The sequence below is a fragment of the Melitaea cinxia genome, chromosome 22, assembly GCF_905220565.1.
Source record: "Melitaea cinxia chromosome 22, ilMelCinx1.1, whole genome shotgun sequence".
NCBI lineage: Eukaryota > Metazoa > Arthropoda > Insecta > Lepidoptera > Nymphalidae > Melitaea > Melitaea cinxia.
Genome location: NC_059415.1, coordinates 7,127,011 through 7,142,873, shown reverse-complemented (window position 1 = coordinate 7,142,873; position 15,863 = coordinate 7,127,011). Strand labels below are relative to the sequence as shown.

Sequence of the window (15,863 nt, the reverse complement as noted above, 5' to 3'; positions counted from 1 at the left end):
TTTATGTATCAAATATTATATACAAACTGACATAACAGAGACACACATGTCCTGTCCTGCGAACTTTCAAACATGTTAAACAGTCCCAACTTTTTTTCTAAAGTTTCTTTTTATTTATTATTATTTATTATTTTATTATTTTATTATTTATTTTGTTAATACTATTTTCTTAATTTTTCATACCAAAAGAACCTTTTACAAAGTAGATAACTTAAAAAAACTCGGGTAGATTTGGTCTGATCGTTCTCAGGTTTAGCGCTCAGCAACATATTTAGCGATTCTTTTTTATATTTAGATGAATAAAGACTTGCCGTTCATTTAATAACGAGAAAATATTTAGGTATAAAAATACCGAGCTATTATTTTTCTCACAAAATATATCTTAAAGATCGACAGATTATTTTTAATAGTTCTGCAGAGGTCAAAAGATCTCACAAAGGTCGTTTTTCAGAGTAATAATATTTAGTAAGGCCTGTCTATCTTCTAACTTTATTTTACTCGATAAATTCATATACATACAGATAACTACTTAACCTAAATTAGCTCTAACTAGAAGGTTTCTTGGTTTCATCTATGATAAAGTTTTCACTACAGAAGTTAAGTCATATTAAAATGATCTATATATATCTCTATATATATATATATAATACCGTTAAACGAGCAATTTTTGTATATATTTTTAACCGACTTCCAAAAAAGGAGGAGGTTCTTAATTCGACTGTATTTTTTTTTTATGTATGTTACATCAGAACTTTTGACCGTGTGGGCCGATTTCGACAAAAATTTTTTAAATCAAAAGGTGGTATATGTCAATTGGTCCCATTTAAATTTATTTGAGATCTAACAACTACTTTTCGAGTTATATCTAATAATGCGTTTTTACTTGACGCTTTTTTCGTCGACCTACGTTGTATTATACCGCATAACTTTCTACTAGATGTACCGATTTTGATAATTATTTTTTTGTTGGAAAGAAGATATTCCTAGTTTAGTACCATGACAAGGAAATCAGGATCTGATGATGGAATCCCAGAGAAATCGAGGGAAACTTTTGAAAATCCGCAATAACTTTTTACTGGGTGTACCGATTTTGATAATTCTTTTTTTGTTGGAAAGAAGATATCCCTAGTTTAGTAGCATGATAAGGAAACCAGGATCTGATGATGGGATCCCAGAGAAATCGGGGGAAACTCTCGAAAATCCGCATTAACTTTTCACTGGGTATACCGATTTTAGACGAATTCCAACCACCAGAGCAGGCTGGGTTTCGAAATGACTACAGCACCGTGGACCACATCCATACTGTTCGGCAGATTATCCAAAAGACGGAAGAATATAATCAACCGCTGTGTATGGCATTTGTGGACTACGAGAAAGCCTTCGACTCCGTCGAGACCTGGGCTGTCCTGGACTCTCTGCAGAGATGTCATATCGACTGGCGATATATCGAGGTACTAAAATCTATGTACGACGCGGCGACGATGACCGTTCATGTCAATGACCAAAGAACAAGACCTATTTCCCTCCGGCGCGGGGTAAGACAGGGGGATGTAATATCACCGAAACTGTTTACCACTGCGCTAGAGGATGTTTTTAAGACCTTGGATTGGGGGGAACGGGGCATCAACGTCAACGGTGAATTCATCTCTCACCTTCGTTTTGCCGACGATATTGTCATCTTTGCGGAGACGCTGGATGAGTTAGGCCAAATGCTGGCCGGTCTAAACGAGTCCTCCCGACGTGTCGGTCTCTGTATTAACTTGGATAAGACGAAAGTTATGTTTAACAACCAAGTCATACCGATACCGGTATCGGTCGATGGTACCCTTCTCGAAGTTGTTCAGGATTATATTTACCTAGGCCATACTATCCAACTAGGCCGCAACAACTTCGAGAAGGAGGCCGATAGGAGGATTCGGTTGGGCTGGGCGGCGTTTGGCAGACTCCGTCGAGTCTTCACTTCGAAGATTCCGCAATGCTTGAAGACAAAAGTTTTCGAGCAATGCGTCCTGCCTGTGTTAACATACGGAGCCGAGACGTAGACACTGACCAAGGGACTGGTCCACAAGTTTAAAGTCGCTCAAAGTGCAATGGAACGGGCTATGCTTGGGGTCTCTCTCAAAGACAGGATTAGAAATGAGACTATCCGCGAGAGAACGAAGGTAACCGACATAGCCCACAGAATTAGCAAGTTGAAGTGGCAGTGGGCTGGTCATCTGTGTCGCAGGACCGATGGCCGTTGGAGTAGACGGGTCCTAGAGTGGAGACCGCGTCTTGGCAAACGCAGTGTGGGACGTCCTCCGGCCCGTTGGACCGACGATCTACGTAAGATTGCCGGTGTAGGCTGGATGAGGATTGCGGAAGACCGGGATGTGTGGCGCGAACTTGGGGAGGCCTATGTCCAGCAGTGGACTGCGATAGGCTGAAGTGAGAGTGTGTGACCGATTTTAATAATTTTTAATTTAATCGAAAGCTGATGTTTGTCATGTGGTTACATATAAATTTTATTGAGATCTGATAACTATTTTTTGAGTAATATTTGATAACGCGTAGTTACTTGACAATTTTTTCGTCGATCTACGTTGTATTACTCATCGATGTAATTGAAGTCGGTTTTTTTTTCGTTCGAGCAAACACAATTATATATATAAAATTCTCGTGTCGCGGTGTTTCTAGTTAAACTCCTCCGAAACGGCTAGACCGATTCTCTTGAAATTTCGTGTGCATATTGAGTAGGTCTGAGAATTGAACAACATCTATTTTTCATCCCCCTAAATATTAAGAGTAGTCCAACACTAATTTTTTTTAATTTTAGGTACATTATTTATTTTTTATTTTATTATGATTTGGCGTTGAAAAATACATACAACCCTAAATTTTCACTCTTCTACCACCAACCGCTATTTTGAAATAGCATTTAGCGGCAAAACAACGTTTGCCGAGTCAGCTAGTATATCTAAATAGTTGTATGTATATAATTTGACTCGGGGCTCAGAAGTGAGATCGAGCTGTGTCGCCCATTCTTTAAAACAGACTTATCGCCTCTCTTAAAGAACGGCAACATCACACTCCTGGACCACGCCTCTAGCACCTCGGTGGATAACGGCGCTAAAGAGTCTCGTCAAGGCTTTTAGGACAGGTTGCTCTGCAGCCTTAAGGAGCTCAATCGTAACTCCGTCATCCCCGGCGCCCTCTCGTTTATAAGCTGCTCAGAGCGCCGCACTAATCTCATGCACTTTGGTATCCGGGATGTACTCTGAAAGATGGTGCAACGATGGTACACGTAGATCCTCGGTGTCCCGAGTCTCAAACACAAGGAACCAGTTAAAGTACATTGTTTAGATTGTTGATTAAATTCCGAAACCTCCCCTCCTAAATTAATAAATATTGCTTCATACTCTTCTTAAAATAATACAAACCTCATTTTATAAACGCGACACGCTCCTTGAGTACCCACTCAAAAATGAAACGTTTCCACGGAAATTATTGTAACAAAATGTATGTGAGCATACTACGAGTAAAAATAAGGATATTGGATGTTTGAGAAATTCATCTTTTTCTTTATTTGAATCTGTAAGAGAAAGACTTATTGTTTCGTATCAATCTTCTTTTATGTTACGATTATATTAAATAGAATTGTAATGTATCACACAATACTTATAGTGTCAAAAATTGCGATTAGGCTTCAGTTGTTAACGAAAACGTAGCAAAACGAATCACAAAACAACGTCATACAAATCTTGAGCCACCGGAAACACCACCTTGGTTACGAAGCTCGACCAAATTTCTGAAGTGTGAAGAAACTACTGTTAATCACTAATTCAGTAAAATTTTAAAGTATAGAGCCTAATGAAATGGAACTGTTTTTTCTGCTTTATATTTACCTTTTAATAAAATTTCAATTACTCTACTATAGCTTTACTCTTTACACTTTATATGTACATATAAGTATTTAGATTTCTTTGTGGTAAAATAAACCAATGTAATTCATAAATATTAATTATAGGTATTACGGAATATCGTATAAAATTCTCAATTTTAAGTGCATCTAATTTTAATTGATTTTAGTTAATTCTTCATTCTTTACGCTAATGGCTTGGAAAAACTATGTAACATAATTATATTACATACGAAATTGGCCGAGTCAACTAATTTTGACAGAAAACAAATATTGTGTGTGGAAACTTACAAAGTTACTCAGTAATGCATAGCAAAACGTGGCATAAACGGTTTCCTTTTTATTATTTAAAGATCGCCTGACAAGCAAATAAGTAACCTATTATTAAATTTGTGTAACGAACTAGACTTACACGTATAACAAGTATATAAATAGCTTTATATTTGTAAAAGACACTAATATAAAAGAATCGTAAAAATCAAATAAAATAGTCATCAAATCAAATAAAATACATAATAATCAAATCAAATAATTTAAAAGAATCGTAAAAATCATCTTCAATAACAATATGAATAACCATTTAATTTCAAGAAAAAAACATAGTTAAATAGTAAACTAACAGATCCAAGAGAAAAACCAATTTTGCTTCTATTGAACTTAGATTGTCCGTTGACACTAGCTTAAAGGTATTACAAAAAGTCGACCAAATATGAATGTGAAAGCACTGAGAAGATTAAATCTCTGAATAAAATGTTCAAGGTCGTTTACTATACATTGGATTTAATCTGAAGTTTGTTTTATGGATATTGTTTACATTCTATCTCGCTTGTTCGTTGCTAGATCAAAGAAAGCTTTTAATAAGATTTTTGTCTCCTTTTATTAAATTTTCACCTTTAATAACCGAAATTTCATTATAATATGTGTGGTTGTAAAGATTTTTTTTTTTAAATTATTGTTATTACCTTCTTCCATACATTCTGAGTATTGAATTAAATATCCATTTAATTGATATTTTATTTCCGAATATATGTACTTTAAAGTAAATTTTAAAAGAGTTATAGTTAACGTTTAAGCTAAGATAAACTTTAAGTCAACAGCAGAGGGTAATTATACAAAACAGCTGTTAATACTGTGTGGCTGTTAATACTGTGTGGCTGTTAATACTGTGTACTTGTGGTTTTTTTTTTTTTGAGAAATAAATATTCAAACTATCATAAACCTTTGAAAAGATTAATTGCAAAAGTATATAGAAAATAATAAAATCGTCTTAGCCTCAGTTCGACTATGTATATTAATAACCTTACTTAACTATTCTTTATACGCTTTGGCGTGTAATATCCCACAACTGGGCATAAGCCTCTTTCCCCATGTAGGAGAAGGATCAGAGCTTAATCCACCACACTGCTCCAATGCGGGTTGGCGGCCATATTCCCTACTATGATTAACAATCGCTATCAGGTGTACATGATAACAACCGGGACCGACGGCTTAACGTGCTCTCCGACACACGGTGAGGAGACCCACAAGGACAAACACCCAGACCACGGCAAACATATGTATGGTTAATACAAGTGTTTGTCATGTGCGGGGATCGAACCCGCAACTGCCAGCGCAACAGTCACAAACCAGTGCTGTGACCATTGCGCTAACGCATCGTAACGTTTTTTATACTTTGGTTAAATTGAAATAAATACTTTATTTAACAAGTTAGCAGCACGACACAAAATGAGACAGTTGTGTCCATCATAAACCCTTATAATCCTTGTACGTCTATTTGACCCAGCTTTGCCATTTAAGTTAATAAATATACCGACAAATTCTATCCCTCTTATGTGTATATTATATATACTAGCTGAACAAATAAACGCTGTCCTGCCCAAATTCTATAGGACCACTTCAGTTCTATCTGAATTTTCTATTTTTAGATCATTATTTAGGCTATTGCAAATATTAAATATAGTTATTAAGGCATTTTCTAAAATACATCATCTAATTTTGTTTTGTACAGACTTTTATTGTCTTTATTAAATTATCCAAGAATGTGTAGACTAAAGATAAACAATTTGATATATTATAATAAAACTTAGTACTGTAATTTTTTATTGTATCTAAGTCGCAAACAAACTTACAGCTCACCTGATGATAAGCGATTACCGTAGTTTATTGAAGACCAGAAGCATCGCAAGCGCGTTGCCTACCTTACCCCCTATTCAGGAGCTCTGGTCACCTTACTCACCAATAGGAACACATTGTATGAAAACACAACATGCAAAAGTTTTAATCCAAGTACTTAACATTATTGTATAATATAAATTAAATCAAATGAATTAAATAAAATTAAAATATGAACAATGTCAACTCATACAAAAGCAGTGTTAGATACTTAGTTTTTCTTGTATTAAAAAAAATAGAAAAATATATTTTCGTAATGGTAATCATATCTTTGAAAAATCCTTTAATCTTTGTAGTATATATATTCCTTAGACTATTCACTAAGCTATCTCTTTCTTTTTCTTTAGAAATGCTACTTTCTTGCAATAAAGGATTTTTCGTCCACTTAAGGATTTAAGTGTCACATCTAATTCGACACACGGCCGTCCACATATGTTTCGATTTTAATATTTTACTGTTTATTTACCTTTTTTCTATTCTGTCGCAATTTTTTTTAACATGAGAAAACAATTTTCTCGTGAATCTTAAACTTGATATCACTAAGAGGTATGCCAAAGAAACAACTAGGTGTATCTTAAAATTCTCAAATGTATACATATAATCATATCTTGTACGTGCTTACAAACAAATTTATAACTATTCTACTTATATATGTTTAAAGAAATAGTAAATTATGCATACACTCTTATGTGGTTACTTTAGTAAATGTTTCCACTTAAAAAACTTAAAAATATTCATAATGTTTTTGTATTACTTAGTTTAATAAGACTTGAAGTACCCATTTGACATAGAAAAATATCTGTTTAAAGTTCTAGGAAAATATAATTTATTCTCTCAGATTAATAAGATAATTATTGTGGCAGAAGCGAAAGCGAAGGTTCTTGGGCCAGCAGACCTGTACGTGAAGACAGGCAGTCTGCTGTCATTGACCTGCATCCTGAGTCAGGGTCCTCATGATTTGGGCACCATATTTTGGTATAAGGGTAAGTATCAACTTTTTGTACACCGAAGTCTTTGAGATACAGGTTTTTACTAATAAATATTCAAATGTAATGTCGCCTAACGTGATAATCAGCGTTATTATTACCCGACTGCCAAGGAAGGGTTATGTTTTTACCCGACTGCCAAGGAAGGGTTATGTTTTTCGCGCGTATCTTGTATGTATGTATATTTGTATGTAATATTCTTTACTACCTCATATTTCCAGAACCACTGAACGGATTTACATAATTGAGATATCGTTAGGTTCGTCTTAGCTGCCCAAGTGTTCTTAGATAGGTGACATTAAAAAAAAACAAACATGGCGGCTGCGCGAAGCAATTGTAGTTAATGAAAAAAAATTTTTTTTCTCGAATACTACAATATGGGTATCAAATTGGAGGGCACAATACAAGGATTTTAAAAAGGTATATCATGATTATAGCGAAATTCCGTTTGACAAACCAATATTTTATGTCAGCCATCATTAATTTCTTCTTTCCGATTCCACAAGCTCCTATAATTGAGTCTTTTAATGCATTTGTTACCCTTTTCCCCGAAAAATTAGTGGACACTAAACGCTTTGACCCAATTTCGCTCTTAAAAAATCTTTTCGTACAATCAAAGTGAAAATCATAGGGCGTGCCCTATGATTCTCGCTTTGATTGCACCGAATCCCGTTTCGAACTACTTTTAATTTTACACTTTTATAACAGAAGCGATTCTTTTAGACCATTAATTGAACGGAAACTCGTATCTTCTGGCAAATTGCCTATTTGTTGCCGTACTATCGTTTCTGGTTACTTCATTCTCTATAGTTAATCTATTACTTTTTGACCTAACTTAAAAGATTAAGTATAAAGTATGAACTAATCTTTCAATTGTCTGCACTATTTCCTTTTCGATAATATTCTATAATTTGTTTCTATCTCAACCGCTTACGTATTCTGTGCTTATCATATTATGTAAATTACAAGAAATGATTTCTTTTATAGTATTATTCGTACCAACTTAACGACCTACTGTTTCATCGTCTTTGGAAAACATTAATGTAACTTATGTATTGATATAAATGAAATAATGCTAATCAGTGCTAAAATATTTTTAAAATTAGTAATCTTTGAACTAAAATGACACAATTTGCATTTTTTTTATAGTTACATCCTAATTTCAAGATCTCAGATATCATTAGAATCGCTTTGGCTTCTAAATTATACTTTCGAACACTCTTAATCTCTTACCCTAAACTTAATTACTAATAACGAAGAATTAGACATTTAAATTCATAGTACACAATTAATATTGTAAGTTGTTCTGACCCTACTTTTTGCCAAGTTCGTAATTTATTATCTTTATGGTCTATGGGGTATTTGTGACAATTTTTTTTATGATTATGTTTTAAAAGAAAAGGGACTAATTCAAGGATGTTATTATAAAACAGAAATATCTTAGACTTAAAAAACGATAGCAAAAAAACTAATAAAATAGAATAATACCTACAATAAAATAATGTTTTGCAGACATACATCCTAATATCTAAATCACTTTACAAATCTCTACACTTTTCTCATTGTCATAAGCTTCCTTGTAAATTATTTCAAGTTTTAGTTTTCTTAAATAAATTTATTTATTTATTTATTGCCATAAATATACTATCATTACAGGTTTATTACCTAATGCGATAGTACATACTAAAATATTATAACCACAACAACCACTAACAATAACATATAATAAATAAAACAGTAATAATAAATTGTTCTTTAGCATATTTTTACATTATTTCCCTTGAAAGAATGTGAAATTAAATTTAAAAAATTCAATATATTTGTTATAATATGATTATTTGATGCATTTAATTGTTACTAAAATAAATATTTGACACTAATAAATTAAGGGATACTCGGGTAGGGTGAGCAATAAATTAGTTAAACTGATTTAAGCAAAAACCCGTTTTAGATCCGGTCCAATGCAATATCCTATCTATGTCGCAAGAACCATTATTAATGATGAAATGATTAATAATAAGTTATGTTTTAATAGGATCAAAATTAATAGAATATAAGGAGTTAGAAGCAAACGAAGTAGCCGAGGAGCCGAGAATTAGGCTCAGGACAGAGTGGACAGAACAGTTGACGTCGAGACTCACCATCGAGAAACTTCTACCGACTGACAGCGGCAACTATAGCTGCGTGCCGACGATGGCTGAGGCTGCCTCTGTGAATGTCCACGTTATAAACGGTAATATTTATAAATATTAAAATACTATATTTATGAAAAACATAGTCTAAATGTTTCTGATTGTTTTATGTGTCATTTTTTATACATCCGATAGACAATTTATTTATTTATTAGACTGACAGTAAAGCGTATTATTGGAAACGATTTGTATTGAAATTATAAAAAAAGCGTGTAAAATATGTCATTCTGAATATGTCTTGACTAGTATTAATATATCCTATATGTTTGTTAATACTTTTGATAGTATTTTTTAAATTAAAATTTTTATTTATGACGTTTAAAACTTAGTGTACAAGTCAAATCACAATTGTAAGACCGTTTATTTGATATGGCTTTAAAAGGTGCCAAATAAATATTGACTTTACATATATTTTTTTCCGTATTTTTATTATTTTTTTCAAAAATACCGCAAAAAATTATTTATTAATCAATTTAAAACATAATTATGTATATGTACACGTTTATGTCTCACTTTAAATGTTATATCACAATAAGTACACCCACACCTTGCCGTGCCTGAAAGAGAACGCTTTTCAGCGATATTGCCGCCCTTGTACCTTATGATACTATGTTAAAATTAATTTTGCTATGTGATATTTCTATTTTGGTGTACATTAAAGTATATAGTGTATTGCTATCAACGTCCTAACTTACGTCGAGTGTTAGAAAAGTAAATAAAATTTGCTTTTACAAAATCCCTATATGTAACAATATGAGACGTATTATAGATATAGTATTAAAGGTGCTGTGTGGCTACGGTACTAAAGAATATAGCCACCCCCTCTCTTCCCGTGGGTGTCGTAAAAGGCGACTAAGGGATAACAAGGTTCCACAACCACCTTGGAACTTAAGAAGCCGACCGATGGCGGAATAACCATCCAACTGCTGGCTTTGAAATACACGGGCCGAAGACGGGCAGCAGCGTCTTCGGTGCGACAAAGCCAGTACTGCGGTCACCAACCCGCCTGCCCAACGTGATAACAACTATGGGCTAAACTTGTGGAGGCCTATGTCCAGCAGTGGACTGTTTAGGCTATAATGATGATGGTAATGATGATTAAAGGTAATTAAAGGGTATCTGATACATTATCCCGTTCACAGTTGAATAACCTAACTCGTCTTGGACATCAATATATTTTAAATATAATATAAAATATTTATATATTATTATTAATATATAATATAAAATATTTTAAATATATTGATGTCGAAGTGAGTATAGGAAACTTGCCTTCTTAAAAAGTACCTCGTCGCGAATTTCGACATAGACTTAAGTTCTTCCGACGGATCTTTGGCAAGTTTAATAGAGAATATATTACGGAAAACGGATTTTTCCATTAGATGTATTCTATGGAAATATTATGTAGTAAAAATTTAACATTATCTCCAACTCTGTGGAACGAAATATGTACGTGGATTTTTGCTTTAGTGTAAAGAACTTATTTTTTATATCAGAATAAGATTTAGAAATTTTCACTTATATATCATATACATATAATACATACCTCTTAACTAAAATAAACGCATCCAAATCAGAACTTATATTACCTAGTGTTTAAAATTCATAATTTTTCAAACTATACGTACGTGTGTTGTAATTCATCATCGCTGTCCATCTCAAGGTTGTATTAAAATGATGTCAGAGTGATGTCAAATTTTAAAGGAGAGAAATATTTTCGTTCGTCGTTGATCGTTGATCAGTTAAAACGTTGCTATACAGACTATTATATCCTTGAATAAACGGTATTTTCATGCGAAAAAAATTAAAGTGAATCTGTTAATCTTGATTTTTTTTCCTTGTTAGAATATAAAATATTTTAACCATAAAAATAGTTTATATATCCGGAAAATTCTCATTTAGTAACGTAAAAATGTGTAGTTTTTTCTGTTGACATTTATTAGCGAGGAAAATCTCAGGTCTCTTGAAAGTAAATGTCTTTAACGGGATAAACGTGTCTTTTTATTTTATTTTCTCGGATTTTTTGTGGCACGTGTAATAATATACTCTTGAAAATATTTATGTAATTTATATATTAAAATATAATATAAGAGTTGCCTTTAAAGAACATCATTAGCACGTTAGCTTAGTATATTAAATTAGCCGACCCGTGCCCACTTCATTGGGCGTTAACTATTTTTGTGATGCAATTATATAGTAAAGTTCATCCTAATCGTATTTCTCCGACTTGAACTGAATTTTTTGTTCAATAACAATAAAATATAGCCTATAGCACTCCTGAATAGTGTAGCTTTCTGTTAGTGAAATCATTTTCATGATCGGATCTGTATTTGCGAAGATTACCCCCTACAAACAAACATAGTTAGAAACTACCTCTTTATAATATTAGTATAGATTAAGCATTTTTTCTTAAGTAAAAAATGCACATAAGTTTTATATTCTTAACACCGTGCTTCATCGTGCTATTTTATTATGAGTCAAGTTTATAGTTGCTTTTATAGATTGAGATAATCTATAGTAATCACAGAGAGAGACACTGATACTGTCTATTAAATATGTGTGTTGTATTTTCTTTTTCATTACTTGAAATAAAATATACAAATGTTTTACTTATAAAGCCAATATGGCTATAAAATTTACTAAAATCACGTTAAATAAAATCTTTCATAGTTTATTTAAGACAAAATGACCAATTATAATTAATTTTCAGCGTCAATAATTCGGAAGATATTTTGAATTGTTTGAACTAAAACTTTTTTTTAAACAAATGTAATAGTATAAATAGTAGGCATTGTACGAAGTGGACGAACGGCAACCTGTGTTTATAATCTAGAAAACTAGATTAATAATCTAATACCTATAACTTTTAAAATTCGTGTATAAAATCAATCTTTACTTATATTATAAAGATGAAGAGCTTGTTTGTTTGTTTGAATGTACTAATGCTAACGTTTAGTTTCCCGAAGAAGGTAAGAGGAAGGAAAAATATAGGCTATATAATATTTTAACACGCTTTTCCTCAAATTAACACGGGTTAAGCCTCAGGGCACAGCTAGTATATTTATATAATTTTTTATTTATTTATTGTCGACGCGTTGGCGCAGCGGTCACAGTACTGACTGTTGCGCTGGCAGTCGCGGGTTCGATCCCCGCTCACGACAGATATTTGTTTTGGCCATATGTTTGTCGTGGTTTGGACGTTTCTGTATGTGTATTGTGTGTGTTTCCGGACCCCCAACACAGGAGGAAATCCTACTGGGGGCTGTTGAGTGTGAAGCGTTAATTATAAGTACTGAATCATATTGGTAATTAATTTCTAAAATAATTTAGTTAGCTACACATCTATATCGGAATATTACATAATGCCATGCACAAAATTGTAAGGTATCTAACGACAAAGCCCTCTCTGTACGTTAAGTGGCACATGTTAAACCTAAATCAAAATCCAATTAATTTTATTGCGAACATACAAAGGTATCGACAGTTAAAATTCGAGCATTAATCTATACTTCTATACTAATATTATAAAGAGGAAAGGTTTGTTTGTTTGTTTGTTTCGAATAGGCTCCGAAACTGGTGGACCGATTTGAAAAACTCTTTTACCATTAGAAGCCGACATTATCCCTAATGAACATAGGCTACTTTTTATCGCGTTACTTAATTATTTAAGCAACATATTTAAATTTTTCTATCTTTGCAATTCAGTAACTAGCAACTCTCCGCCGTCGTCGCGTCTCGCTTGTGTGTTAGATTTCGCTGATTGGATTAAATAAAAAAAACGGATACTATAAAAAAAAATTGGCAATCAAAATGTCTGTAGTGTCAAGCGAAACTTGAACCCCGACTATCTAGTTTGTATTTATGAACTCATGTCTGTCATCATTATTAAAGCCATCTTAATTATTTAATTAAAACTGACTACTACTACACTAAATATCACTTGATCAAAGATCAAAAACTCAAAAATAATTTATACTAAAAAACAATAAATAGACAAAATTTAACTCCATCAATTTAATTAATTAATTTTTATTGTGTTGTCATTTTTGTATACAGACTAGTATTATTTATGTACTCGCTATCTGAACGCAAATTCTGATTATGTAACAATAAACTAATTTCTGGGGAAGACACTGTGGCCTGTAACACAGCTTTTTTAAGCTAGCACGGGTCGCAGGGCATCTTGATAATGTAAACTACATAATTTGAGCAAATAAAAACTATTTATTATTATTATTATTATTATTATTATTATTATTACATCACAAATGTTATCTTAAAATAACAAATGATGATTAAGTGATTAAGGAGTTGAGTTTCTGTAAAATAACGAAATACTTCATAATTGCTGACAATTAAACATTTTTTCCGATCTTTAAAATACTTATAACGCGATTTTGGGACGGATAAACGTATGGATATTGTTATAACTGTATAATAATATTATGATATTATATAAGAGAATCCCCCGGCCGCGTCTTTCTGTCCTCCTGTCTGTCTGAACGCGATAAACTCGATAATTACCGAACTGATCTTTATACGGTTTTCAAGAATAGAAAGAGTGATTCTTGAGGAAGGTTTAGGTATATAATTTATTATACTTTTATGTAAATAAGCAGAAATACGGTGATAAATGTTGAAGAGTTCGCAAAAAACCTCGCCAACTGGGAGCTTTTCACGCGAACGCCGCGTAAACTAGCAAAGATATAGTTGAGTAATGTACTAGCGAATTCAAAATCTATAAAAATGTTACAAAAAAGTCCGCGATAGCATATTTCTATCTCTTACGGTTGACTTACAATCATGTTCAAATTTTTAATTAATAATATATATTAATATTTCGTTATTTTCAAAGCTATTTTCTTTAGTTCAGTATTAATCCTTATCCAAATGATGTTAGCTTAGGCATATAACGCAGATGAAGAGGTAATGACGCGGAAGGAGACCGTGGAGTGGGCCAGAGAGGAAGACACCTCTGCTGGCCCACTCTGGCGCAGACGTACGAGGGCGAGGAGACGGTATGCCCACCTCCCCCCTCACTCGTAAAGTGTGGTCGTCGGCCGATAGTCGGGGGATTTAGGCCGGCCGGACGACACGACCCCACACGTCTGAGGAGTGGCTTTGTTTTGAGCGAGGCCACCCCACCATTGTGCCGGAGCCCGGAAGCTTTACCCGGGCCTACCGCCGGGGCGAGGTGGCGAATGCTAGCGCGACCCCATCTCGCCCCACCCAGGCGGACGACTGCTCACACGTGGTGGTTTTTTTAGTCATTAGGAGTCTGATATAACCCTCTGGCGCCCCCGCGCTGGAGGGATGGATCCATGATGGATTTTGCCAGCGTAAAAAAAGACATATAATGCAAATTAAAATTGCCTTTTACACTATATCAATCAGATGAATAGTTTTTGAGATATCGTCGTTCGAAGTGATTAGCAGCGAAACGTTTAAAGCTCAGCGAGCCAATCTTTGAAACGGCTGGACCGTTTCTGAAGGGACTTTAACTGTCAGATAGCTGATGTAGTAAGGAGTAACTAAGACTAATTTTATTTTACAATAACTTTTTTGTTCATACATTACATATACATATTTTGTACAGCTAGTAATATTATATAATAATCTATAGTAATATGCAAACGTGAAGAATCAAATTAATAGTAAATAATAAATAAACGCCTCACACTCAACATTTTCCATTAGGATTATTTAGCATAAACACCCAGACCACGGCAAACATCAGTATGTCTAATACAAACGTTTGCCATGTGCGGGGATCGTACCCGCAACCGCCAGCGCAACAGCCACAACCCAGTGCTGTGACCGTTGCGCCAATGCGTCGTAATAAATTAATCCACATACATATTTTGTATAATACGTCGTTGATCTTTTAATATCTGGGCTATATATGAAAAGATCGAGAATCGAATAGTAGTAGCTAGTACATACTATTTATAAGCTACGTACAAGAAAAAATAAAAAAATAGAAGGATTACTTTTGGTTCAAAATACACACCACATATATGACTGATCTTTGGACACACCTATATGACTGATTTTTTAACAAAACTTTAAATTGCAAGTTTAATATAGCATTTATGAGGTTTAAATAAAATTTTATAATTATTCTGCATAACACTTGTCAGTCAAAGATTATTAAACATGTTTTGTTACTCATACTAATTAATATATTTCTTCATCAGGTGAACATCCAGCGGCTATGCAGCACGGCAACGCGAATACAGCATCACCCTGTGCCCTATCTGTTAACTTAGTCATCTCATTGTACTGCACGCTCGCTACTATGTACACAAGCACCGTGGATGGCTTCAGATGAAAATTATACAAATCGTAACTGACTTAACGCATCTTGTAAATTTTATAGTTATAATATTGTAAAGACTTTTTACACATTGTATAGAAAAAGAAGTATCTAAATTGGGGTTTACTATTTAATGTCTGACCAATTGATTTTTGAGGGTAGTTAGGTTTTATTAATGATTTCACAATTTTTTTCTTTTTCTTTTTAATTCTTCAACTTTCTTCCTCTTCGTTCTTTATTTTTCTTTTAAATAGATGATTGTTATTGCTATATTTTTTAAATACATCATAATTAAGTTG

General features: G+C 33.4%; 1 protein-coding gene across 1 annotated transcript in view; it reads left to right on the top strand.

Moving 5' to 3' along the window:
* LOC123664428 (zwei Ig domain protein zig-8-like) overlaps positions 1-15,579 on the top strand; it is an 82,219-nt gene extending 66,640 nt beyond the window's left edge. Inside the window, exons 5-7 of the mRNA XM_045598970.1 lie at positions 6,934-7,053; positions 9,092-9,289; positions 15,446-15,579. Coding sequence (XP_045454926.1) covers positions 6,934-7,053; positions 9,092-9,289; positions 15,446-15,579 — 452 coding nt within the window. The remainder of the gene's footprint in view (positions 1-6,933; positions 7,054-9,091; positions 9,290-15,445) is intronic.
* The last annotated feature ends 284 nt before the right edge of the window (positions 15,580-15,863 follow it).